Source organism: Aotus nancymaae, unplaced genomic scaffold (genome assembly GCF_030222135.1).
Source record: "Aotus nancymaae isolate 86718 unplaced genomic scaffold, 86718_ANA_hifiasm-v0.15.2.pri h1tg000008l, whole genome shotgun sequence".
In the NCBI taxonomy this organism is placed as follows: Eukaryota; Metazoa; Chordata; class Mammalia; order Primates; family Aotidae; genus Aotus; species Aotus nancymaae.
The window spans coordinates 64,878,430-64,902,494 of NW_026988419.1; the positions used below are offsets into that span (position 1 = coordinate 64,878,430).

A 24,065-nucleotide genomic window follows, 5' to 3' on the forward strand; every position below is an offset into this window, starting at 1 on the left:
CTCAGCCTGCTTCTATGCATGGTGAAAGGCGAAAGGAACCGATGTGCAAAGATCACATAGTAAGAGGGGAGGAAGGTACTTTTTTAACCGGCTCTTTTTAACCACCAGCTGTCATGTAAACTAATAAAGTGAGTACTCATCCCATTGCATGTACCCCCTTCCCTTTCAGGGAGGGTGTGTTAGTCTGTTCTCATGTTGCTATAGAGAAGCACGTGAGACTTGGTAATTTACAAAGAAAAGAGGTTTAATTGGCTCATGGTTCGGTTTTGCGGGCTGTACAGGAAGCATGATGCTGGCTTCTGCTTCTGGGGAGGCCTTAGGAAGCTTCTAATCATGGCAGAAGGCAAAGGGGGAGTGAAGTGCCTCATATGGTGGGAACAGGAGCAAGAGAGTGAAGGAGGAGGTGCTATGCACTTTTAAACAATTAGATCTTACAAGAATCACTATCAATTGTGAGGACAGTACCCAGGGGGATAGTGCTAAACCATTCATGAGAAATCCACCTCATGATACAATCACCTCCAGCACTGGGGATTACAATTAAACATCGTGGGCTCTGGGTGGGGACACAGATCCAGATCATATCAGAGGATTTTAATCTATCCATGAGGGATCCACTCCCATGACCCAGATTCCTCCTATCAGGCTCCACCTCCAACATTGGGGTCAAGTTTCATCATGGGGCTGGGGGATAAATAGTCACATCCCTTTCAGACTGGCTCATTTCACTTAGCATCCATGGTTTTTCTATGTGTGGCTTGATAGCGCATTTCCTTTTGTTGCTGAAAAACATACCATTGTATTGATATACCACAGCTTGTTTATACATTCATCTATTGATGAGCATTTTGGCTGTTTCCAGTTTCGAGTGATAATGAATAAAGACGCTTAAACATTTGTGTGCAAGTTTTGTGTGAACATGAGTTTTCAAGTCAGTTGAGTAAATACCTAGGAGCATGATTGCTGGATCATATGGTTAAGAGTATTAAGGGTTATCTATTTAAGTCTATTGCGATTACTGTTTTAGATTTCCGTCTAAAATCTTAGTTTGGATCTAATACCTGCTTTTCTATTTCTTTTTGTTCTTCCATCTGGTCTTCTTTTGAATTAACTGAGGTTTTTTCTCCCATTACTGTAAAAGTTATACTCTCAAATTTTTTTTTTACTGTTACCTTGACTAAAATATTTTTGAAATGTACAAGTTTGCCAACCTCTTGAATACTTTGTAAAGGTCTAAGAATGCTTGAACTCCAATTAATCCCCCTTCAGTTTGTGTGCTCTTTTGTCCTGATTTTTAGTTGTATCTTATGTCCCAAACAAGACATTCTTTGTATTACTATGTGAAGTCAATGTTCATTCAGATTTTCACTCCCCTTTTTTAGCCACCATGCTTTCTTGAACCTTAGACCTTTCATCAGTTCATCACCTTTCTGCACAAAGCAAAGTCCCCTTTTTATTTATTTATTTTTTTTGAGATGAAGTTTCACTCTTGTTGCCCAGGCTGGAGTGCAATGGCATGGTCTCGACTCACTGCAACCTCTGCCTCCTGGGTTCAAGCGACTCTTCTGCCTCAGCCTCCCAAGTAGATGGGATTAAGGTGCCTGCCACCACACCAGCTAATTTTTGTAGTTTTGGTAGAGACAGGGTTTCACCATGTTGGCCAGGCTGGTCTTGAACTACAGACCTCAGGTGATCCACCTGCCTCAGCCTCCCAAAGTGCTGGGCTTACAGGCATGAGCCACCACACCTAGCTGCAAATTCCTTAACTTTCCTTTAGTGAGTGTCCACTGGTGACAAACACATCCATTCTGTGTCTGAAATGTCTCGTTCATCTAATTCATCTAGTTCATTCCTACAAGAGAGCTTCACTGGTTATAAACAACTTTGGGTGAAGAGTCGCTTTTTCCCTTAACTATTGATGACACTATTCCACTGTCTTCTGGCTTTCCTTGCTGCTGTTGGGAAGTACGTAAGCCTCATCATTACTATCTCACAGGTCGTCTGACTTTTGCCACTGCCTTTACAAATTTCCCTGATATCCTGCAGCTTCAATATATGTGGAGGTATGGGTTTATTTTATTTAATGCACTTAGGATTTGTGTAAGTTTCTAGATCTGCGTGAATCGGTGTCTTTCATTAATTCTGGAAAATGTCTTTATCTTTTTAAGTACTTTATACTTCCGGTTCTCTCCTAAATTTCTGTGACACATACTAGACCACCTTAGTCTTCCACATCTTTTTTTCTTCCTTAAGAAAAGCAACAGGACCACATCTTTTTTTTTTTTAATTGAAATGGAGTCTCGTTCTTTCGCCCAGGCTATGTAGTACAGTGGTTCGATCTCAGCTCACTGAAACCTCTGCCTCCCGGGTTCAAGCAATTCTCCTGCCTCAGCCTGCAGAGTAGCTGGAACAACAGGTGTGCACCACCACTCCTGGCTAATTTTTGTATTTTTTTTTTTGTAGATATGGGGTCCAGGCTACTCTCAAACTCCTAGACTCAAGTGATCCTCCCGCCTTGGCCTCCCAAAGTGCTGGGATTACAGGCATGAGCCACTGCGCTCGGCCTTCCAACCTTTTATTAGGAAAAAACTGCAAGCATTCAGAAGAGTTGGGTGAATGGTACGGTGATCACCAGCATCCTCTCATACTAGGTTCTGCTATTAACAGTTTACCCCACTTACCTCATCACCTCTCTCTCCACCTATCCAGCCCTCTAATTTTTTCCATGCAGTTCAAAGTAAGTTGTAGACATTGATACATTTCACCCTAAACGTTTCAGCGTGAGTTTCATTAAGCAGAGTGAAATGCATACATCTCCCTGAGTTTTGACAGATGTATACACCTGTGTGATCCAAACCCCTGTCTTGAGTCACAACATTGCTAATATCCTAGAAAGTTCCCTCATGCCTAGTTTTTCCCTGTTTTTCCCATCAAGGCTGTGATGAGACTCTGGGGACCTCTTGCTGCCTGCTAGAAGCTTCCTCTCTGCCTTGCATACCAGATTCTCCTTCTCTGTCTCTCACAGGAGCCTTGAACCTGGATAGTCCATGGCTGATGGTCTGCAGCTCAAAGGTTGTACTGGCCACACCAAGCTGAGTTCCAAGCTGTCCTGGAGCTGATGCTGGGCAAGGCCTGGACCCTAAAGGACTTGGTGGTCAGTGTGGCCTGCAGGAGTCAGGGCCCCAACAGGGAAGGCAATATCCAGGTCTACACCCCAGCTACCATCTACCTCCAGGTGAGCAGTGCTCAGCCCCCAGCACATGCCTGGTCCCCTGCCACTGAGATCTTTTTCTGGTACAGAGGCAGACAAAAGCGGAGGCCTGTGGGCAGATAGCAGCTCACAGATGTGTGAAGTTTGGCCCTCCCAGTCTCTACAACTATCAGAGTTAGTTCTTTTTGTGTGTGTGATGGAATTTTGCTCTTGTTGCGCAGGCTGGAGTACAATGGCATGATCTCGGCTCACTGCAACCTCCACCAACCAGGTTCAAGCGATTCTCCTGCCTCAGCCTCTGAGTAGCTGGGATTGCAAGCATGCACCACCACACCTGGCTAATTTTGTATTTTTAGTAGAGACAGGGTTTCTCCATGTTGTTCAGGCTGATCTTGAACTTCTGACCTCAGGTGATCTGCCTGCCTTGGCCTCGCAAAGTGTTGGGATTACAGGCAAGAGCCACTGTGCCTGGCCTCAGAGTTAGTTCTTAAGTGATGTAGGGAAGTAGACTTAAAAAAGACGATCTAGATTTCCCATCTTGCTGCTTAGCAGCTGATGGGTAGAGAAATAAGATAGGAAAGCAAGTGGAACCCTACTTTGGAGACAGGTAGATAGACATTCTACCTGACAAAAAAAAAAGAGTGAAAACTTTTCAGACATAAGTCGCTTTTATGCCGACTACTGCATGTCATGAAGTTGCTACTCTGCAGGCGTTTGGTGCAGAAGCAAGAACGGGTTTGGGAGAAAACTCGTAAGTGTCATCCACAGAGCTGAGGGAACCTGGTGCACGGACTCTCTCCCTGTACTGGGTGATGGGAGGAGGTGGGGAAGGTCCGGGACTGACTGGGCTCAGCCGAGGGCAGCATAGTTCCCTCTGAGGCAGCGCTGGGTGGCATCAGGGTGGAGTCAAGGGCGGTGGTGATGTTAGGGACCACGAGGAGGCCTCTGTGTAGCAGAGGGTGCCAAGACAGGAGCTCGATGTGTGGACCACCAGCCGGCTCCCACCCTTCACCCAATCAGAGGGCATGGCTGCCTGGCCCAGGGTGGTGGCAGTGGAGGTGCCGGCAAGCGTCCAGATCCTGGAGATGCCAGATTTGCTGATGAATTGGCGGTGGGAAAGGAGTGACAGAAAGGAAATTTATGGCTCAGAGGTTTTGGCTCAAGCATCTGGTAGGATGCAAGTGTCATTTAAGGAAATGGGGAAGTTGGCAGTGGGGAACTGAGGGTCAGTGACATGGGACAAGGTGGTACAAAGTTCTGGTATTGGGTTGGAGGCTCAGCCACGCCCAAACCCTGTCTTGTCCTTTTCACTTCTCCCTGTGAGGCCCCTGAGTTGTGTGAACAAGGGATGGGGGCCAGCAGGGCACAGAGTACCATGTGGGGCCTTGTGCCAGTTGGGGGCTGCAAGTGGCCTACCTCCCCCAGCCCCAAAACCAGCCAGATCACACCCAGCTCTTCCTAGGACTCCCAAAGACCACAGTGATGGTGCAGGGAGAGAAGGCCACCTACCAGCGTGTACCCTTCAGGGTACAGACATCCTGCTACTAGTAATAGCGACCCAGTGAGGTCAGATTCTCTCCCCAAACTGGAGAGGAGACAGGGAAGTTATGTCTGTTCAAGGCTGGGGCAACAGAGAGGAGTATCTCTTCTTGCCTCAAGGCCCTGTAGAGACAACTAGCCTGCCTGCACTAGTCAGGTTAGGCCTCACAGAAATGGCACTGAAGGGCGTTTGAGGGATGAATAGAAAAGAGATGAAAGGGCATCCCAGGGGGAGGAAATAGGGTCTTCAAAGGCCTTGGTCCCCTCCCCACCTCATTGCAGGTTTCCACAGTGACAGTCTTGGTACAGAGCCTCTTCCACAGCTGGGGCAAACTCGAGTCAGCCTGGAACGCATCAGTGCAGGGTGAGATCCTTGCTGAGAAGAGCCAGGACCACAAAATCCTGCACTGCTGGTTCAAAGGCCCCCAGCAGGAGTTCAACCTAACAGCAGCCTACAGGCACCTGGGTGGGTGAGAGCCCAGGAAGCCGATGCAGCCAAGAGACCACCCAGTCCCTCCCCTGGCTCTCCTACCTCTCTCCCTGCTTGCGATGGAAAAGGGCTTTGTGCCACTGGCTCGGCCTGTGACCTCGGGCCTCCCTGAGCCTCTCTTTCTCTTTCCTTCTTCTCTTTTTCTGTATTTTTTGACAGTCTCGTTCTGCTGCCCAGGCTGGAGTTCAGTGATGCAGTCATAGCCCACTGCAGCCTCGAAGTTCTGGGCTTAAAGGATCCTCCCCACTCAGCCTCCCAAGCAGTTAGAACTATATCCACATGCCACCAGACATCGCTGACTTTCTTTTCTTTTTTCTTTTTTTATTAAGCAGAGATGAGTTATTGCCGTGTTGCCCAGGGTGGTCTGAAAGCCTTGGGCTCAAGTGATCCTCCCATCTCAGTCTCCCAAAGTGTTGGGATTACAGGGGTGAGCCATTGCGCCCAGACAAGCCTTAGTTTCTTGGTCTGTGAAATGGCCCCTGGTCACATTAGCTCAGATCCAGGAGCAAAGCTTGGCTCCTTTAGCTGAGAAGTCCAAGTTCTTTTTTCCCCCTGGGCACCTAGGGAGGTCTGGCCACGGTGGGAGCCGGTGGGATCCTGTGGTCTGATGAGGGTGGAGGCGGTGGCCCAGTTCAGCAGCTGTTCTTGGATAGCCATTTGTGGGGGTGATGGACAGGTTGTGGGGGGCTACCCCTTGCCTCCCTGTAAAGCGGGTCTGCAGCTTGGTCCTGTTGGCACATCCCTCTCTTCAGCCTGGATCTTGCTGCAGCCCTGGAAGACCCAGGTGCGACTGACAGCTCTGGGGACTGGTGCCCAGGGCCAGCCTCGGGGCCTGCAGTTGGAGAGAGAGCTGGAGGAGCTGAGGAGAGACAGGACATTGTACCAGAAATGGGGGACCTTGCTCCTTAGGTGCGTGCACCCCTTCTCCTAGGCGGACATCTCTGCAAGTGTTCCCTTTTCCAGCATGGAGGGTCCCCAGGGGGAACAGGATGGGCAGAGCTACCTGGAGAAACCCTGCTGACCTGCTGGGGCCTGGACAGAACCCAAATCCCAGAGAAGAGCCCCCTCCCCTGAAAGCTCCCACATCCCTAGCACCCTCCATTAGTTACTGAGGTGGGAGCAGACATCAGAGTCTCATCATCCTAGCCTGGAGCTGCTTGGGGAGTCTTCTCATTTGCTAGAGACAGAGCTCATTAAAAAGGTGGTTCCCTGTGTGCAGGGTACAGCATGAGGTTGGGATGAGCAGAGCCATCTTGGACTCCAGGCTATGCAATGAACAGCTGTGTGGCCTTAGGTAAGTCACCTAGAGCCTAAACAGCAGCAGTAATGACAAGGAACAGCAGTATCATTTGCAGATTTCATTTGTGTTTTACCTATTTACATTCATTGGGCACCTACTATGTACCAAGTGCTGTTCTGGGCATGTGGAAAATGGCAGAGAACAAGAAGGGCAGAAAACCTTGCCCTTGGGGAGCTTATGTTCATTTCATATTTGTTACCTCTAATCCAGATAATTGTGTCCAATGAATATTATTTTAGCCCCCGTTTTATAGATGGGGAAACTGAGGCACAGAGAGGTCAAGTCCTTTGCCTAAGGTCACACAGCTAGTGAAAGACTGTGCCTGGATTCCAGTCCCAGTCTGTGTGACACTAGATGCCGTGTGCTATCCATCCCTTTGGGTCTTTACTGTCAAATGGTGACAGAGACCCCAGCCATGCCCACCTCGCTGACACAGTGAGATGGTGAAGGGTGCAGGATGGCAAATTGTAAAAGCACGGGGCTGCCATGTGTCCTGATGTTCTCCTAACTCTGCACGCTCATGAAAGGCCCAGGCTGAGACTGTGGGGCCCAGTTGTCCCTGACACTGCCAGCTGCATTAGTGGCTTTGGCCTGTTTTTCCGTCTGCACACCAGGCACCCTTTGCACCTGCAAGGTGATCCTCCCACCTCAGCCTCCTGAGTAGCTGGGACCACAGGCACATGCCACCATGCCTGGCTAAGTTTTCACCCTGTTGCCTAGGCTGGTCTGGAACTTCTAGCTTAAGCAATCCACCTGCCTTGGCTTCCCAAAGTGCTGGGATTACAAGCCTGAGCCATGGCACTTGGCCTACCCAGTTGATTTTTTAAAATTATTTAGAGATGAGGGTCTCACTATATTAACCAGGGTGGTCTTCAACTCCTAGCCTCAAGTGATCCTCATGCCTCAGCCTCCCAAAAAGTGTTGAGATTACAAGTATGAGCCACTATGCCAGGCCAAATTTTGATAATTGCATTTTCTACTCAGAAAAAACTAGCTTGATGGACTTAGGGTGAGGGAACCTTTGCAGCACAGCGCCTTAGGTAATTTGCTTATTATCTTGTAGAGTTGGAGTGGAAACTGTCTGAATCTGGAGCAATTAGTACCGACCTGGAGGAAAACTCTAAGAAGCAGATTGAAGATGTCTTGTTGTCCTCAATGCGGCACTCTGTCCCCACGTGGAGGGACAGCGATTCCGACGAGGAGTGAGGCTGCAGCTGCAATCACATGCTGAACTTTCTGTGACAAATTGCCTGATTTTTTTTTAAAAAGGAAAAAAAGCAAGAATGAATCCTTCTGATTTTTAGTTTTGTTTAAATTATGTTTTAAATCTTTACATTTTGGAAATCGTAACTGGAAACTCTGTTAAATATTTTACAACTTTTTTTTTTAAATTATAGTATTTCCTCTGAAAAAAACTTAAAACCAGCTATTGGTATGGCAAATGTGTGTTTTCCTCATTTATACTTTAAGTAAGCCATAAAACCTATCACTATTTTTTGACATATAACTATAAAAAGAAATATTTAGGTTTAAATAAACATGAATAAATTATACTTGGAAAATTGCAAACTAAGTCATATAGACACATTGTTTTATTTCATAAAGAGCAGTGAGATTATCAACTCAATATAGGAATGGTCTCTAGGACAAAAGAATCTTAGTATTTATCCTATTTAGAAGAAACAGACCATTTTTGTGAAATATTCTCTTATTGAAGAAAAAACTGAAATATTTCAATTTACTGGCATATTTGGTTAAATGCGTTTTCTCTAGAATAAGTTATCTCAGACTGTTAACTAATTTTTTTTTTTCAGGTGCAGTTTTGCTCTGTTGCCCAGGCTGGAGTGCAGTGGCATAATCTCAGCTCACTGCAACCTCCACCTCCCGGGTTCAAGCGATTCTCCTGCCTCAGCCTCCTGAGTAGCTGGGATTACAGGTATGTGCCACCACGCCCAACTAATTTTTGTACTTTTAGTAGATACAGCTTTTAACAATTTTGGATGGGCTGGTCTCGAACTCCTGACCTCAGGTGATCCACCCACCTCGGACTCCCATAATGCTGAGATTACAGGCTGTGAGGCACTGCACCCAGCTTAAATGTTAAGAATCAGCACGGAGTTCTTTTAGATTATATTGTGAAATTTATTTTTACTCTAATTCAAAGAACAGCAAGGAGCTCTGACCAATTTTACTGTCAAAGAGTCTGAACTATTTGGGTTCCCCCACAGTCCTTTTTTTTTTTAAATGTAGAGTTGGGGTCTCCCTGTGTTGCCCAGGCTGGTCTTGAGCTCCTGGGCTCAAGTGATCCTCCCCGCTCTGCCTCCTAAAATGTTGGGATTACAGGTGTGAGCCACTGCACCTGGCCCACACACACAAGAGCCAGCGCTGCCAATAAAAACATTCCCTAGTGGTTTACCTTGAAGGTGCTTCATGGAATTTTAATTGCAGGGTTGGAACAAATTTGGTCAGTCCTCTTACCTGGATGCTGGTTCCGTGGGGTTTGTAGGAGAGCTGCCTTCTTGGATTTTTCTCTTGGTAGCTGACATTATAATGAGATCTTGGGGGAAGAACAAAGGTGGAAAGTTCAATGCTGTATTTTCCTGAAAGCTTAATATGCACATTTACAAGGAAAAAAAGGTGGTGGTTGAACAGGGGGCAGAGTCCACAGTGACGGAGAACAGCTTGAGTCCATTGTGAAGCCCACACAGGATGTAATTCTAAATATCTGCTGTGCCACTTTGATGAAAGTGTGAAAACTGCGCCTCATAATTTTGCTTGCACACCAGGCGAGTACAGAAAAAGCTCAGGTGCCTGTAGCATGGACAAATGAGGCCTGTCTGGCCCTCACAGCACCTGGGACCCAGGCAGCTATTGAGCTCTCTGACAACTTGATTCAGTGGTTTGGAACCTGACCTGCAAGTTCTCCAGGTTGATTAATTCTTGGAGACTTCCCTGGAATACTATCATCTTCTTTCTAATTCCTTCAGCACATTAGTGATGTGACAGAGCTGATATGACTTAGTACTTAAGCATTGAGCTCCCCCAGTTCCATAGCAGGAACACAGCAGTGACCAGGTGATACACAAGGACGCCTGGAAGCTGTCTTCTGTGCTTGGAGGAAAGGGCTGTGGGGAAGGTGCTAGGTAGCTCCTGACCTTTTTTTTTTTTTTTTTTTTTTTTTGGACAGGATCTCACTCCGCTTGCCCAGGCTGGAGTGCAGTGGCACGATCTCAGTTCATTGCAGCCTCAACTTCCTGGGCTCAAGCGATTCTCCTTCCTCATCCTCCTGAGTAGCTGGGACTATGGGGAGCACCCCCTTACCAGGCTATTTCTTGTATTTTGTGTTGAGACAGAGTTTTGTCACGTTGGCCAGCTGGTATCGAACTCCTAGGGTCAAGCCATCCACCGACCTTGGCCTCCCAAGTGCTGAGATTACAGTTGTGAGCCACCTCACCCTCCCTAGGTAGCCCTTTCCAAAGTGGTTGGTGGAAAGTGTTCTGGAAAATTGGGATAGTAAATGATTGGGAATAGTGAAATTGATAAAATTATATAATCAAATACTTCCTTTTGTGGAGGAGAGAAAGGATGTGGATAGATTACATAAGCCTTCTGCATTGCACACCTAACTTCACCTTCTCACACTCGGAGGGGGCAGTGACTGCTTCTGCAGAGACCTGCAGCAGAGCCGCTCCCTGATAGTTCAGAAGGACTTCAGAAAGTTGAGCTGGCCTGGACTCGGTGGCTCACACCTGTGATCCCAGCACTCGGTGGCCTGAGGTGGGCAGATCCCCTGAGGATAGCAATTCAAGTACAGCCTGGCTACATGGTGAAATCTCTATTAAAAATACAAAAACTTAGCTGGGCGTGGTGGTGCAACACCTGTAATCCCAGCTACTCGGGAGGCTGAGGCAGGAGAATCGCTTGAACCCAAGAGGTGGAGGTTGCAGTGAGCCAAGCACACCACTGCACACTCAGCCTAGGTGACAGAGTGAGACTCTGTCAAAAAACAACAACAACAAAAAAAAAACTGTTGTGCTGGCTATGAAAGGCACCTATGAGAGAGATGGAAGGCAGTATAGAAGGGTGTCCCTCTGTCATCAGGGAGAGCCAAAAGTTTTTTTTTAAATTATTCTTTGGCATTTACTACCTCCAGCTTTAAACTCAACCTTTTTTTCTTTTTTTTGAGATGGAGTCTTGCTCTGTCACCCAGGCTAGAGTGCAGTGGCACGATCTTGGCTCACTGCAACTTCCACCTCTTGGGTTTAAGTGATTCTCCTGCCTCAGTCTCCCGAGTATCTTGGATTACAGGCACCGGCCACTAGCCTGGCTTAGTTTTGCATTTTTAGTAGAGATGGGGTTTCGCCACATTGGCCAGGATGGTCTCAAACTCCTGACCTCAGGTGATCTGCCTGCCTTGGCCTCTCAAAATGCTAGGATTACAGGCATGAGCCACTGCACCTGGCCTATTTTTTGTATTTTTTGTAGAGACAGGGTTTCACCATATTGGCCAGGCTGGTCTCCAACTCCTGACCTCAAGTGATCCACCCACCTGGGCCTCCCAAAATGCTGGGATTACAAGTGTGAGCCATTGTGCCCTGCCTCAACCTTCTATGTAATCCCAAATCTTGACCAACTACTTTTCAGGTATGGCAAGCAACAAGTGTTGTGACTGCAGCTTCTGCTTGAGACACATGCTCCTGTGAAAGGGGCTGGGTACAGTGGCTCACGCCTGTAATCCTCGCACTTTGGGAGTCCAAGGTGGGTGGAACACCTTAGGTCAGGAGTTCCAGACCAGCCTGACCAACATAGTGAAATCCAATCTCTACTAAATATAAAAATTAGCCATGCATGGTGGCGCACGCCTGTAACCCCAGTTACTTGGGAGGTTGAGGCAGAACTGTTTGAACCTGGGAGGCGTAGTTTGCAGTGAGCCAAGATTGTGCCACTGCACTTCAGCTTGGGTGACAGGGCAAGACGGTCTCAGATAAGTAAGTAAATAAGTAAATAAACAAGACTTTCTGATAGGACCATTCTGAAGGTCTTCAATGTAGTTTTTTCTTTCTAAGCAATGTCTCTGGCACCTATTCAATACTGAGGAGTGCATAAACTATTGGAAATAACTGTACAAAAAGCAAGTCTGGCCGGGCGCGGTGGCTCCCGGGTATAATCCCAGCACTTTGGGAGGCCGAGGTGGGTGGATCATGAGGTCAAAAGATGGAGACCATCCTGGTGAACATGGTGAAACCCCATCTCTACTACAAATACAAAAAATTAGCTTGGCATGGTGGCTCGTGCCTGGAATCCCAGCTACTCGGGAGGCTGAGGGAGGAGAATTGCTTGAACCCAGGAGGCGGAGGTTGCGGTGAGCCAAGATCGTGCCATTGCACTCCAGCCTGGGTAACAAGAGCGAAACCCTATCTCAAAAATAAATAAATAAATAAATAAATAAATAAATAAATAAATAAAGATGAATAAAATCTGCCTTAATTGGCATTAAAAAAAAAAAAAAGCAACTCTTTCCCAGAAAAAGTAAATTAGGCCGAAATGCACTATTCAGGCTGTGATATCTCACTACTTCCACAGACATCTATAGACTTTTTGGCAAGACTATCTTATATTGGAACAAATGAATTACAAACTTGTCTCCAAAATTTGAGAAATTCCTTTACATTTCCACCTTTAACTTTTATAAAAAGGGAAAAATAGTGACAACCCTCATACTTACATCCAATTGCATCACCTGGCCTCATGCCTTCTACATCAATCAAATAACAAGACAACATAATTTGGGTCATTTATATATATGAAAAGAAAACCAATCAAGTTTTTTCAAAAAAGGTCCTATTTCAACTTACAGACATAGATATGAAAGTCCTAATGAAATATCAGCATATCGAATCCAGCAATTATTAGAGGATGACAAACCATGACCACAAGAAGACATTTTTCAAGAATGCAAGGATGACTCAACTTCAGAAGATCTATTTACATATTTATTTACATTATTATGATTTAACTAATAAACAAAAGGAAATACAGAATCATTTTTTATCAAAATGCTTTATATACTAAAAACAGAAACAGACTTCCTTAATATGACAAAGTATTTATCAGAAACCAATGATAAAGACAAGACAAATTGGGAAAAAACGTGATATCTCAAAGAATACTGTATAACCAACAGAATGGGTCAAAAACTTGGGAGTCACCATCACTGTCAGCCATTTCATCCATACTCTCTTCAATCCACCACCAATTCCTGACAATAATATGACGTAAATATCTCTAGAATATGTCTATATCTTTCCACCAAAATGACCGCCATGGCCTGGTCCACTCCACCATTATGCCTTACTTCCTACAAACACCTCCTAATGTGTCTCCTTGCTTCTACCTTTCCCTCTGCAGTGTATTTTCAACTCAGCAGCAAAATGATAGGTTGAAAATGTAAATGTGATTATGTTTCCCACACCTATCCCCAACAACAAAAAATTCAACGGTTTTCTATTGTTCTTAAGATAGTGACAAAAACCTTACACATAGTTCTGCATGGTTTTAGCTCCTACCCCTACTTCCAGCTCCATTTTAATGCCATACTTCCACCATGGCCCAGTCTCCTGGCCACTTCTTCCAACACAGTATATGTTTTCCTGTGACATGGGCTTTGCTGATCCTTAATGTTCACAGTTCTCTCCACAACGGTCGTATCTGGTTAACACCTACTCATACTTCCGATAGTTGCTCAGACCTCTCCACAGAAATCTCTAGTCCTCTCGTTGAAGTCAAATCCTCCCTGTTCCATGCTCTCATTGTACCACGTTCCCTCTCCTTCTCAGCGCTCGTCAAGAGTTGTAATTCTATAGACATTTTTGTGATTCTTTAATATCTACTCCCTCCCTAGACTGTTAGGAGGCACAGGGCAGCTGAAGTCTCTTTGCTAGCACCCAGCACAGTGCCTACACATAACAGATGCTCAGGAGATATTTTCAGAATGAACAAACATAAATCAGCACAGTGTGGCAACATCCATGAAAAGCATAAGGACACATATGATTTGATTCAGAAATTCTACTTGGAGTGAAATTACCTCTGGGGCTATGGTGTATGCATTCAAAAATGTTTATATAAAAATGATAACGATGTCAATGTTTTTAATAATATCAAAAATTTCTGACTTTGGTGTTCCTTGGTATGCAAAGGAAAACAGCCCTTAAAAAGAATGAAGAGCCCAAGTACATTCAAAGATGTCTATCACATATTAAAAAACAGAATGTATAACTATTATACCATTGAATCACATGTATGTTTGTATCTGCATTTTTAGAGTCTGAAAAGATGTGCACTAAATTATAAATGGTGGCAATCGTTGGGTGGGAGCAAGACTGCTTTCTACTTCATGTATTTCTATGCTGGTTCCTTTTTTTTACAACAGGATTACATTACCATTGTAAACAGACAAAGACAAATTTAAAATGGTCTCCCTCTGGGGTCAGCAACTTACCTACAAGTGAGGTAGCTAGTCCTGTTTAAACCATGGGTACAGTGGACACCAATAAGTTTGTCTATAAAAAGAAAATACAGGGTTAAGTAACCTAAGGACACACACAAGTGCATAACATTATCACTGCCCTGAAAATGAATAACTCTGAAGAGGAATTCTTTTTTTTAGGAACATACTATAAAGACTCACCTAACAGAATGCGAAAATTCACTGCTTCTGGGAAACTTGGCGTAGTCTCAATTAGACTCAGTGATGTAAACTACAGGCCTGGAAAGATACTAACAGCTTAATTGCAGTTTTGGACGGTGAATTAAAAGAAAAGAAAGATACTAACAGCTAAATCTGCAATGAGACAAACCCATCTATCTAAAAATAGAATGTCCAACAGTAATTAACTTAATTATACAAAAAGGGAGTGAAAGCAACAACAGGGTATGACAAGAATGAAATTTCTTTCTGAAAGAAACAAATGAAATGCCTTCACTCTTGATACAGACTAGTAAGGACAGTTTCCATAGAACTCGAGTTCCCAAAGAGCTTCCATTCCTTGTCTCATTCAGTGATCCACACCTGCCACAGGTGAAGTACTCAGGCAAATAGCACTATTCACAATCTACAATGAAAAGGCAAGGCTTGGAGATGTAAGTCAAACCAGGCAAACAGCACAAGACTAGAATCAAGTCTAATACTTTTACCATTAAACCACAGTGTTTCTTACCCCACCCTTTTAAAACATTATATGAGGAATTAAATAAAAAACATGTAGTTTATCGTTGTAAAATTTGTGTCTATGACTATGTAGCCCATCAACTTGGGAGTCTGAGGCGGGAGAATTGCTTGAACTGGGGACATGGAACTTGGGGTGAGCCGAGATAAGGCCATTGCACTCCAGCCTGAAGGAAAAGAGCAAAAAAGCCAGCCATGACAAGCCATTGCACTCCAGCCTGAAGGAAAAGAGCAAAAAAACCAGGGAAGCCAAGCCATTGCACTCCAGCCAGAAGGACAAGAGCAAAAATTCCAGCCAGGCCAAGCCATTGCACCAAGAGTACCGATTGCACTCCGGCCTCAAGGACAAAAGCAAAAAAGCGAGCCATTCCAAGCCATTGCACCAAGCCAAGCCATTGCACTCCAGCCTGAAGGACAAGAGCAAAAAAGCCAGTCAAGCAAAGCCATTGCACTGCAGCCTGAAGGACAAGAGCAAAAAAGCCAGCCAAGCCAAGACATTGCTTTCCAGCCTGAAAGACAAGAGCAAAAAAGCCAGCGACACAAAGCCATTGCAACAAGCCAAGTCATTGCACTCCAGCCTAAAGGACAAGAGCAAAAAAGCCAGTTAAGCAAGCCATTGCACTCCAGCCTGAAGGAAAAGACGAATAAAGCCAGTCAAGCAAAGCCATTGCACTCCAGCATGAAGGACCAGAGCAAAAAAGCCAAGCAAAGTCAGCCAAGGCATTGCACTGCAGCCTGAAGGACAAGAGCAAAAAAGCCAATCCAAGCCAAGCCACGCCGTTGCACTCCAGCCTGAAGGACAAGAGCATAAAAGCCAGCCAAGCCAAGCCACTGCACTCCAGTCTGCAGGACAAGAATAAAAAAGCCAGCCAAGCCAAGCCATTGCATTCCAGCCCGATGGACAAGAGCAAAAAAGCCACCAAAGCCAAGCCATTGCACCAAGCCAAGCCACTGAAACCCAGCCTGAAGGACAAGAGCAAAAAAGCCAGAGAAGCCAAGCCATTGCACTCCAGCCTGAAAGACAAGAGCAAAAAAGCCAGCCAAGCCAAGCCATTGCAATCCAGCCTCAAGGACAAGTGCAAAAAAGCCAGCCAAGCCAAGCCATTGCACCCAGCCAAGCCATTGCAATCCAGCCTTAAGGACAAGCGCAAAAAAGCCAGCCAAGCCAAGCCATTGCAATCCAGCCTGAAGGACAAGAGCAAAAAAGCCAGCCAAGCCAAGCCACTGCACTCCAGTCTGCAGGACAAGAATAAAAACGCCAGCCAAGCCAAGCCATTGCATTCCAGCCCGATGGACAAGAGCAAAAAAGCCACCAAAGCCAAGCCATTGCACCAAGCCAAGCCACTGAAACCCAGCCTGAAGGACAAGAGCAAAAAAGCCAGAGAAGCCAAGCCATTGCACTCCAGCCTGAAAGACAAGAGCAAAAAAGCCAGCCAAGCCAAGCCATTGCACACCACCCTGAAAGACAAGAGCAAAAAAGCCAGCCAAGCCAAGTCATTGCACCCAGCCAAGCCATTGCAATCCAGCCTCAAGGACAAGTGCAAAAAAGCCAGCCAAGCCAAGCCATTGCAATCCAGCCTGAAGGACAAGAGCAAAAAAGCCAGCCAAGCCAAGCCACTGCACTCCAGTCTGCAGGACAAGAATAAAAAAGCCAGCCAAGCCAAGCCATTGCATTCCAGCCCGATGGACAAGAGCAAAAAAGCCACCAAAGCCAAGCCATTGCACCAAGCCAAGCCACTGAAACCCAGCCTGAAGGACAAGAGCAAAAAAGCCAGAGAAGCCAAGCCATTGCACTCCAGCCTGAAAGACAAGAGCAAAAAAGCCAGCCAAGCCAAGCCATTGCACACCACCCTGAAAGACAAGAGCAAAAAAGCCAGCCAAGCCAAGCCATTGCACCCAGCCAAGCCATTGCAATCCAGCCTGAAGGACAAGAGCAAAAAAGCCAGCCAAGCCAAGCCATTGCACCAAGCCAAGCCAATGCACTCCAGCCTGAACGATAAGAGCAAAAAAGCAAGCCAAGCCAAGCCATTACACTCCAGCCTGAAGGACAAGAGCAAAAAATCCAGGAAAGATAAGCCATTGCACTCCAGTCTGAAGGGCAAGAGCAAAAAACGAGCCAAGCCAAACGACTGCACTCCAGCCTGAAGGACAAGAGCAAAAAACCAAGTCACGACAAGCAATTGCACTCCAGATTGAAAGGTAAGAGCAGAAAATCCAGCCAAGCCAAGCCATAGGACTCTAGCCTCAAGGACAAGCGGAAAAAAGCCAACCAAGCCAATCCATTGCACCAAGCCATGCCATTGCACTGCCGCCTGAAAGACAAGAAGAAAAAAGCCAGCGAAGCCAAGCCATTGCAATCCAGCCTTAGGAGAAGAGCAAAAAAGGCAGCCAAGCGAAGCCATTGCACTCCAGCCTGAAGGACAAGAGAAAAAAGCCACAAAATCCAAGCCATTGCACTCCAGCCTGAAGGACAACAGCAAAAAAGGCAGCCAAACCAAGCCATTGCACTCCAGCCTGAAGCACAAGAGCAAACAAGCGAGCCAAGCCAAGCCATTGCACCTAGACAAGCCATTGCACTCCAGCCTGAAGGACAAGAGCAAAAAAGCCAGCCAAGCCAAGTCATTGCATCCAAGCCTGAAGGACAAGAGTAAAAAAGGGACTCCAAACAAGCCATTGCACCAAGCCAAGCCATTGCCCTAAAGCCGGAAGGACAAGAGGAAAAAAGTCAGCCAAGCCAAGCCATTGTACCAAGGCAAGTCATTGCAATCGAGTCTGAAGGACAAGAGCAAAAAAGCCAGCCAAGTCAAGCCATTGCACTCCAGCGTGAAGGACAAGAGGAAAAAAGCCAACCAAGCCAAGCCATTGCACCAAGCCAAGCCATTGCACTGCCGCCTGAAGTACAAGAGCAAAAAAGCCAGACAAGCCAAGACATTGCACTCCAGCCTGCAGGACAAGAGCGAAAAAGCCCGTCAAGCCAAGCCATTGCACCAATCCAAGACATTGCACTGCAGCCTGAAGGACAACAGCAAAAAAGCCAGCCAAGCCAAGCCACTGCAGTGCAACCTGAAGGACCAGAGCAAAAATGTCAGCCAAGGCAAGCCATTGCACTCCAACCTGAAGGAAAATCGCAAAAAAGCCAGCCAAGCCAAGCCTTTGCACCAAGCGAAGCCATGGCACTCCAACCTAAAGGATAAGAGCATAAAAGCCAGCCAAGCCAAGGCATTGCACTCCAGCCTGAAGGACAAGAGCAAAAAATCCAGGTAAGCCAAGGCATTGCACTCCAGCCTGAAAGAGAAGAGCAAAAAATCCGGCCAAACCAAGCCATAGCACTACATCCTGAAGGACAAGAGCAAAAAAGCCAACCAAGCCAAGCCATTGCACCAGGTCAAGCCATTGCACTGTCGCCTGAAGGACAAGAGCAAAAAAGCCAGCCCAGCCAAGCCATTGCACTCAAGCCTGAAGGACAAGAGAAAAAAGCCAACCAAGACAAGCCAGTGCACCAAGTTAAGCCATTGCACTGTCGCCTGAAGGACAAGAGCAAAAAAGCAAGCCAAGCCAAGACATTGCACCAAGCCAAGCCATTGCACTCAAGCCTCAGGGACAAGAGCAAAAGAGTCAGCCAAGCCAAGACATTGCACCAAGCCAAGACATTGGACTCCAGCCTGAAGGACAAGAGCAAAAAAGCCAACCAAGCCGAGCCAATGAACTCCAGCCTGAAGGACAAGAGCAAAAACGCCAGCCACGCTAAGCGAAGGCACCAAGCCAAGCCATTGCACTCCAGCCTGAAGGACAAGACCAAAAAAGCCATCCAAGCGTAGCCATTGCACTCCAGCATGAAGGACAGAACAAAAAACCCTGCCAAGGCAAGTCATTGCAGCAAGGCCAGCCATTGCACTCCAGCCTGAAAGACAAGAGCAAAAAAGCCAACCATGGCAAGCCATTGCACTCTATCCTGAAGCACAATAGAAAAAAGCCAGCCAAGCCAAGCCATCGCACTCCACCCTGAAGGACAAGCGCGAAAAAACCAGCCAAGCCAAGCCATTGCACCAAGCATGCCATTGCACTCCAGCCTGAAGGACAAGAGCAAAAAGCCAGCCAAGCCAAGCCATTGCCCTCCAGTCTGAAGGACAAAAGTAAAAAAGAAAGCCAAGCCAAGCCATTGCACTCCAGCCTAAAGGACAAGAGCAAAAATCCATCCACGCCAAGTCACTGCACCAAGCCTAGCCATTGCACTCCAGTCTGAAGGACAAGAGCAATACACCTAGCCAAGCCAAGCCAAGCCATTGCACTCCAGCATGAAGGACAAGAGCAAAAACGCCAGTCAAGCCAAGCCATTGCACTCCAGCCTGAAGGATAAGACCAAAAAATCCAACCAAGCCAAGCCACTGCACCAAGCTAGCCATTGTACTGCAGCCTGAAGGACAAGAGCAAAAAAGCCAACGAAGTCAAAACATTGCACTCCAGCCTGAAGGATAAGACCAAAGAAGTCACCCAAGCCAAGCCATTTTACTCTGGCCTGAATTACAAGAGCAAAAAATCCAGCCAAGCCATGCCATTGCACTCCAGAATGAAGGACAAGACCAAAAAAGACAACCAAGCCAAGCCATTGCACCAAGCCAGCCATTGCACTGCAGCCTGAAGGACAAGAGCAAAAAAGCCAGGCAAGCCGAGCCAAAGAACTCCAGCCTGAAGGACAAGAGCAAAAAAGCCAGCCACGCTAAGCGAAGGCACCAAGCCAAGCCATTGCACTCTAGTCTGAAGGACAAGAGCAAAAAAGCCTTTCAAGCCAAGCCATTGCACTCCAGCCTGAAGGACAAGACCAAAAAAGCCATCCAAGCGTAGCCATTGCACTCCAGCATGAAGGAAAGAACAAAAAACCCTGCCAAGGAAAGTCATTGCAGCAAGGCCAGCCATTGCACTCCAGCCTGAAAGACAAGAGCAAAAAAGCCAGCGACACAAAGCCATTGCAACAAGCCAAGTCATTGCACTCCAGCCTAAAGGACAAGAGCAAAAAAGCCAGTTAAGCAAGCCATTGCACTCCAGCCTGAAGGAAAAGACGAATAAAGCCAGTCAAGCAAAGCCATTGCACTCCAGCATGAAGGACCAGAGCAAAAAAGCCAAGCAAAGTCAGCCAAGGCATTGCACTGCAGCCTGAAGGACAAGAGCAAAAAAGCCAATCCAAGCCAAGCCACGCCGTTGCACTCCAGCCTGAAGGACAAGAGCATAAAAGCCAGCCAAGCCAAGCCACTGCACTCCAGTCTGCAGGACAAGAATAAAAAAGCCAGCCAAGCCAAGCCATTGCATTCCAGCCCGATGGACAAGAGCAAAAAAGCCAGCCAAGCCAAGCCATTGCACCAAGCCAAGCCAATGCACTCCAGCCTGAACGATAAGAGCAAAAAAGCAAGCCAAGCCAAGCCATTACACTCCAGCCTGAAGGACAAGAGCAAAAAATCCAGGAAAGATAAGCCATTGCACTCCAGTCTGAAGGGCAAGAGCAAAAAACGTGCCAAGCCAAACGACTGCACTCCAGCCTGAAGGACAAGAGCAAAAAACCAAGTCACGACAAGCAATTGCACTCCAGATTGAAAGGTAAGAGCAGAAAATCCAGCCAAGCCAAGCCATAGGACTCTAGCCTCAAGGACAAGCGGAAAAAAGCCAACCAAGCCAATCCATTGCACCAAGCCATGCCATTGCACTGCCGCCTGAAAGACAAGAAGAAAAAAGCCAGCGAAGCCAAGCCATTGCAATCCAGCCTTAGGAGAAGAGCAAAAAAGGCAGCCAAGCGAAGCCATTGCACTCCAGCCTGAAGGACAAGAGAAAAAAGCCACAAAATCCAAGCCATTGCACTCCAGCCTGAAGGACAACAGCAAAAAAGGCAGCCAAACCAAGCCATTGCACTCCAGCCTGAAGCACAAGAGCAAACAAGCGAGCCAAGCCAAGCCATTGCACCTAGACAAGCCATTGCACTCCAGCCTGAAGGACAAGAGCAAAAAAGCCAGCCAAGCCAAGTCATTGCATCCAAGCCTGAAGGACAAGAGTAAAAAAGGGACTCCAAACAAGCCATTGCACCAAGCCAAGCCATTGCCCTAAAGCCGGAAGGACAAGAGGAAAAAAGTCAGCCAAGCCAAGCCATTGTACCAAGGCAAGTCATTGCAATCGAGTCTGAAGGACAAGAGCAAAAAAGCCAGCCAAGTCAAGCCATTGCACTCCAGCGTGAAGGACAAGAGGAAAAAAGCCAACCAAGCCAAGCCATTGCACCAAGCCAAGCCATTGCACTGCCGCCTGAAGTACAAGAGCAAAAAAGCCAGACAAGCCAAGACATTGCACTCCAGCCTGCAGGACAAGAGCGAAAAAGCCCGTCAAGCCAAGCCATTGCACCAATCCAAGACATTGCACTGCAGCCTGAAGGACAACAGCAAAAAAGCCAGCCAAGCCAAGCCACTGCAGTGCAACCTGAAGGACCAGAGCAAAAATGTCAGCCAAGGCAAGCCATTGCACTCCAACCTGAAGGAAAATCGCAAAAAAGCCAGCCAAGCCAAGCCTTTGCACCAAGCGAAGCCATGGCACTCCAACCTAAAGGATAAGAGCATAAAAGCCAGCCAAGCCAAGGCATTGCACTCCAGCCTGAAGGACAAGAGCAAAAAATCCAGGTAAGCCAAGGCATTGCACTCCAGCCTGAAAGAGAAGAGCAAAAAATCCGGCCAAACCAAGCCATAGCACTACATCCTGAAGGACAAGAGCAAAAAAGCCAACCAAGCCAAGCCATTGCACCAGGTCAAGCCATTGCACTGTCGCCTGAAGGACAAGAGCAAAAAAGCCAGCCCAGCCAAGCCATTGCACTCAAGCCTGAAGGACAAGAGAAAAAAGCCAACCAAGACAAGCCAGTGCACCAAGTTAAGCCATTGCACTGTCGCCTGAAGGACAAGAGCAAAAAAGCAAGCCAAGCCAAGACATTGCACCAAGCCAAGCCATTGCACTCAAGCCTCAGGGACAAGAGCAAAAGAGTCAGCCAAGCCAAGACATTGCACCAAGCCAAGACATTGGACTCCAGCCTGAAGGACAAGAGCAAAAAAGCCAACCAAGCCGAGCCAATGAACTCCAGCCTGAAGGACAAGAGCAAAAACGCCAGCCACGCTAAGCGAAGGCACCAAGCCAAGCCATTGCACTCCAGCCTGAAGGACAAGACCAAAAAAGCCATCCAAGCGTAGCCATTGCACTCCAGCATGAAGGACAGAACAAAAAACCCTGCCAAGGCAAGTCATTGCAGCAAGGCCAGCCATTGCACTCCAGCCTGAAAGACAAGAGCAAAAAAGCCAACCATGGCAAGCCATTGCACTCTATCCTGAAGCACAATAGAAAAAAGCCAGCCAAGCCAAGCCATCGCACTCCACCCTGAAGGACAAGCGCGAAAAAACCAGCCAAGCCAAGCCATTGCACCAAGCATGCCATTGCACTCCAGCCTGAAGGACAAGAGCAAAAAGCCAGCCAAGCCAAGCCATTGCCCTCCAGTCTGAAGGACAAAAGTAAAAAAGAAAGCCAAGCCAAGCCATTGCACTCCAGCCTAAAGGACAAGAGCAAAAATCCATCCACGCCAAGTCACTGCACCAAGCCTAGCCATTGCACTCCAGTCTGAAGGACAAGAGCAATACACCTAGCCAAGCCAAGCCAAGCCATTGCACTCCAGCATGAAGGACAAGAGCAAAAACGCCAGTCAAGCCAAGCCATTGCACTCCAGCCTGAAGGATAAGACCAAAAAATCCAACCAAGCCAAGCCACTGCACCAAGCTAGCCATTGTACTGCAGCCTGAAGGACAAGAGCAAAAAAGCCAACGAAGTCAAAACATTGCACTCCAGCCTGAAGGATAAGACCAAAGAAGTCACCCAAGCCAAGCCATTTTACTCTGGCCTGAATTACAAGAGCAAAAAATCCAGCCAAGCCATGCCATTGCACTCCAGAATGAAGGACAAGACCAAAAAAGACAACCAAGCCAAGCCATTGCACCAAGCCAGCCATTGCACTGCAGCCTGAAGGACAAGAGCAAAAAAGCCAGGCAAGCCGAGCCAAAGAACTCCAGCCTGAAGGACAAGAGCAAAAAAGCCAGCCACGCTAAGCGAAGGCACCAAGCCAAGCCATTGCACTCTAGTCTGAAGGACAAGAGCAAAAAAGCCTTTCAAGCCAAGCCATTGCACTCCAGCCTGAAGGACAAGACCAAAAAAGCCATCCAAGCGTAGCCATTGCACTCCAGCATGAAGGAAAGAACAAAAAACCCTGCCAAGGAAAGTCATTGCAGCAAGGCCAGCCATTGCACTCCAGCCTGAAAGACAAGAGCAAAAAAGCCAGCGACACAAAGCCATTGCAACAAGCCAAGTCATTGCACTCCAGCCTAAAGGACAAGAGCAAAAAAGCCAGTTAAGCAAGCCATTGCACTCCAGCCTGAAGGAAAAGACGAATAAAGCCAGTCAAGCAAAGCCATTGCACTCCAGCATGAAGGACCAGAGCAAAAAAGCCAAGCAAAGTCAGCCAAGGCATTGCACTGCAGCCTGAAGGACAAGAGCAAAAAAGCCAATCCAAGCCAAGCCACGCCGTTGCACTCCAGCCTGAAGGACAAGAGCATAAAAGCCAGCCAAGCCAAGCCACTGCACTCCAGTCTGCAGGACAAGAATAAAAAAGCCAGCCAAGCCAAGCCATTGCATTCCAGCCCGATGGACAAGAGCAAAAAAGCCACCAAAGCCAAGCCATTGCACCAAGCCAAGCCACTGAAACCCAGCCTGAAGGACAAGAGCAAAAAAGCCAGAGAAGCCAAGCCATTGCACTCCAGCCTGAAAGACAAGAGCAAAAAGGCCAGCCAAGCCAAGCCATTGCACACCACCCTGAAAGACAAGAGCAAAAAAGCCAGCCAAGCCAAGCCATTGCACCCAGCCAAGCCATTGCAATCCAGCCTCAAGGACAAGCGCAAAAAAGCCAGCCAAGCCAAGCCATTGCAATCCAGCCTGAAGGACAAGAGCAAAAAAGCCAGCCAAGCCAAGCCACTGCACTCCAGTCTGCAGGACAAGAATAAAAAAGCCAGCCAAGCCAAGCCATTGCATTCCAGCCCGATGGACAAGAGCAAAAAAGCCACCAAAGCCAAGCCATTGCACCAAGCCAAGCCACTGAAACCCAGCCTGAAGGACAAGAGCAAAAAAGCCAGAGAAGCCAAGCCATTGCACTCCAGCCTGAAAGACAAGAGCAAAAAAGCCAGCCAAGCCAAGCCATTGCACACCACCCTGAAAGACAAGAGCAAAAAAGCCAGCCAAGCCA

The 24,065-nt window shown here is 47.2% G+C and overlaps 1 protein-coding gene across 1 annotated transcript in view; it reads left to right on the plus strand.

Moving 5' to 3' along the window:
• Positions 1 to 24,065, plus strand: part of LOC135273593 (uncharacterized protein C2orf78-like) — a 132,764-nt gene that overhangs the window by 3,654 nt on the left and 105,045 nt on the right. The window contains exons 2-6 of the mRNA XM_064372782.1: positions 3,066 to 3,235; positions 4,254 to 4,322; positions 4,637 to 4,738; positions 5,033 to 5,216; positions 5,993 to 6,149. Of these exons, the coding sequence (XP_064228852.1) occupies positions 3,066 to 3,235; positions 4,254 to 4,322; positions 4,637 to 4,738; positions 5,033 to 5,216; positions 5,993 to 6,149 (682 nt within the window). The remainder of the gene's footprint in view (positions 1 to 3,065; positions 3,236 to 4,253; positions 4,323 to 4,636; positions 4,739 to 5,032; positions 5,217 to 5,992; positions 6,150 to 24,065) is intronic.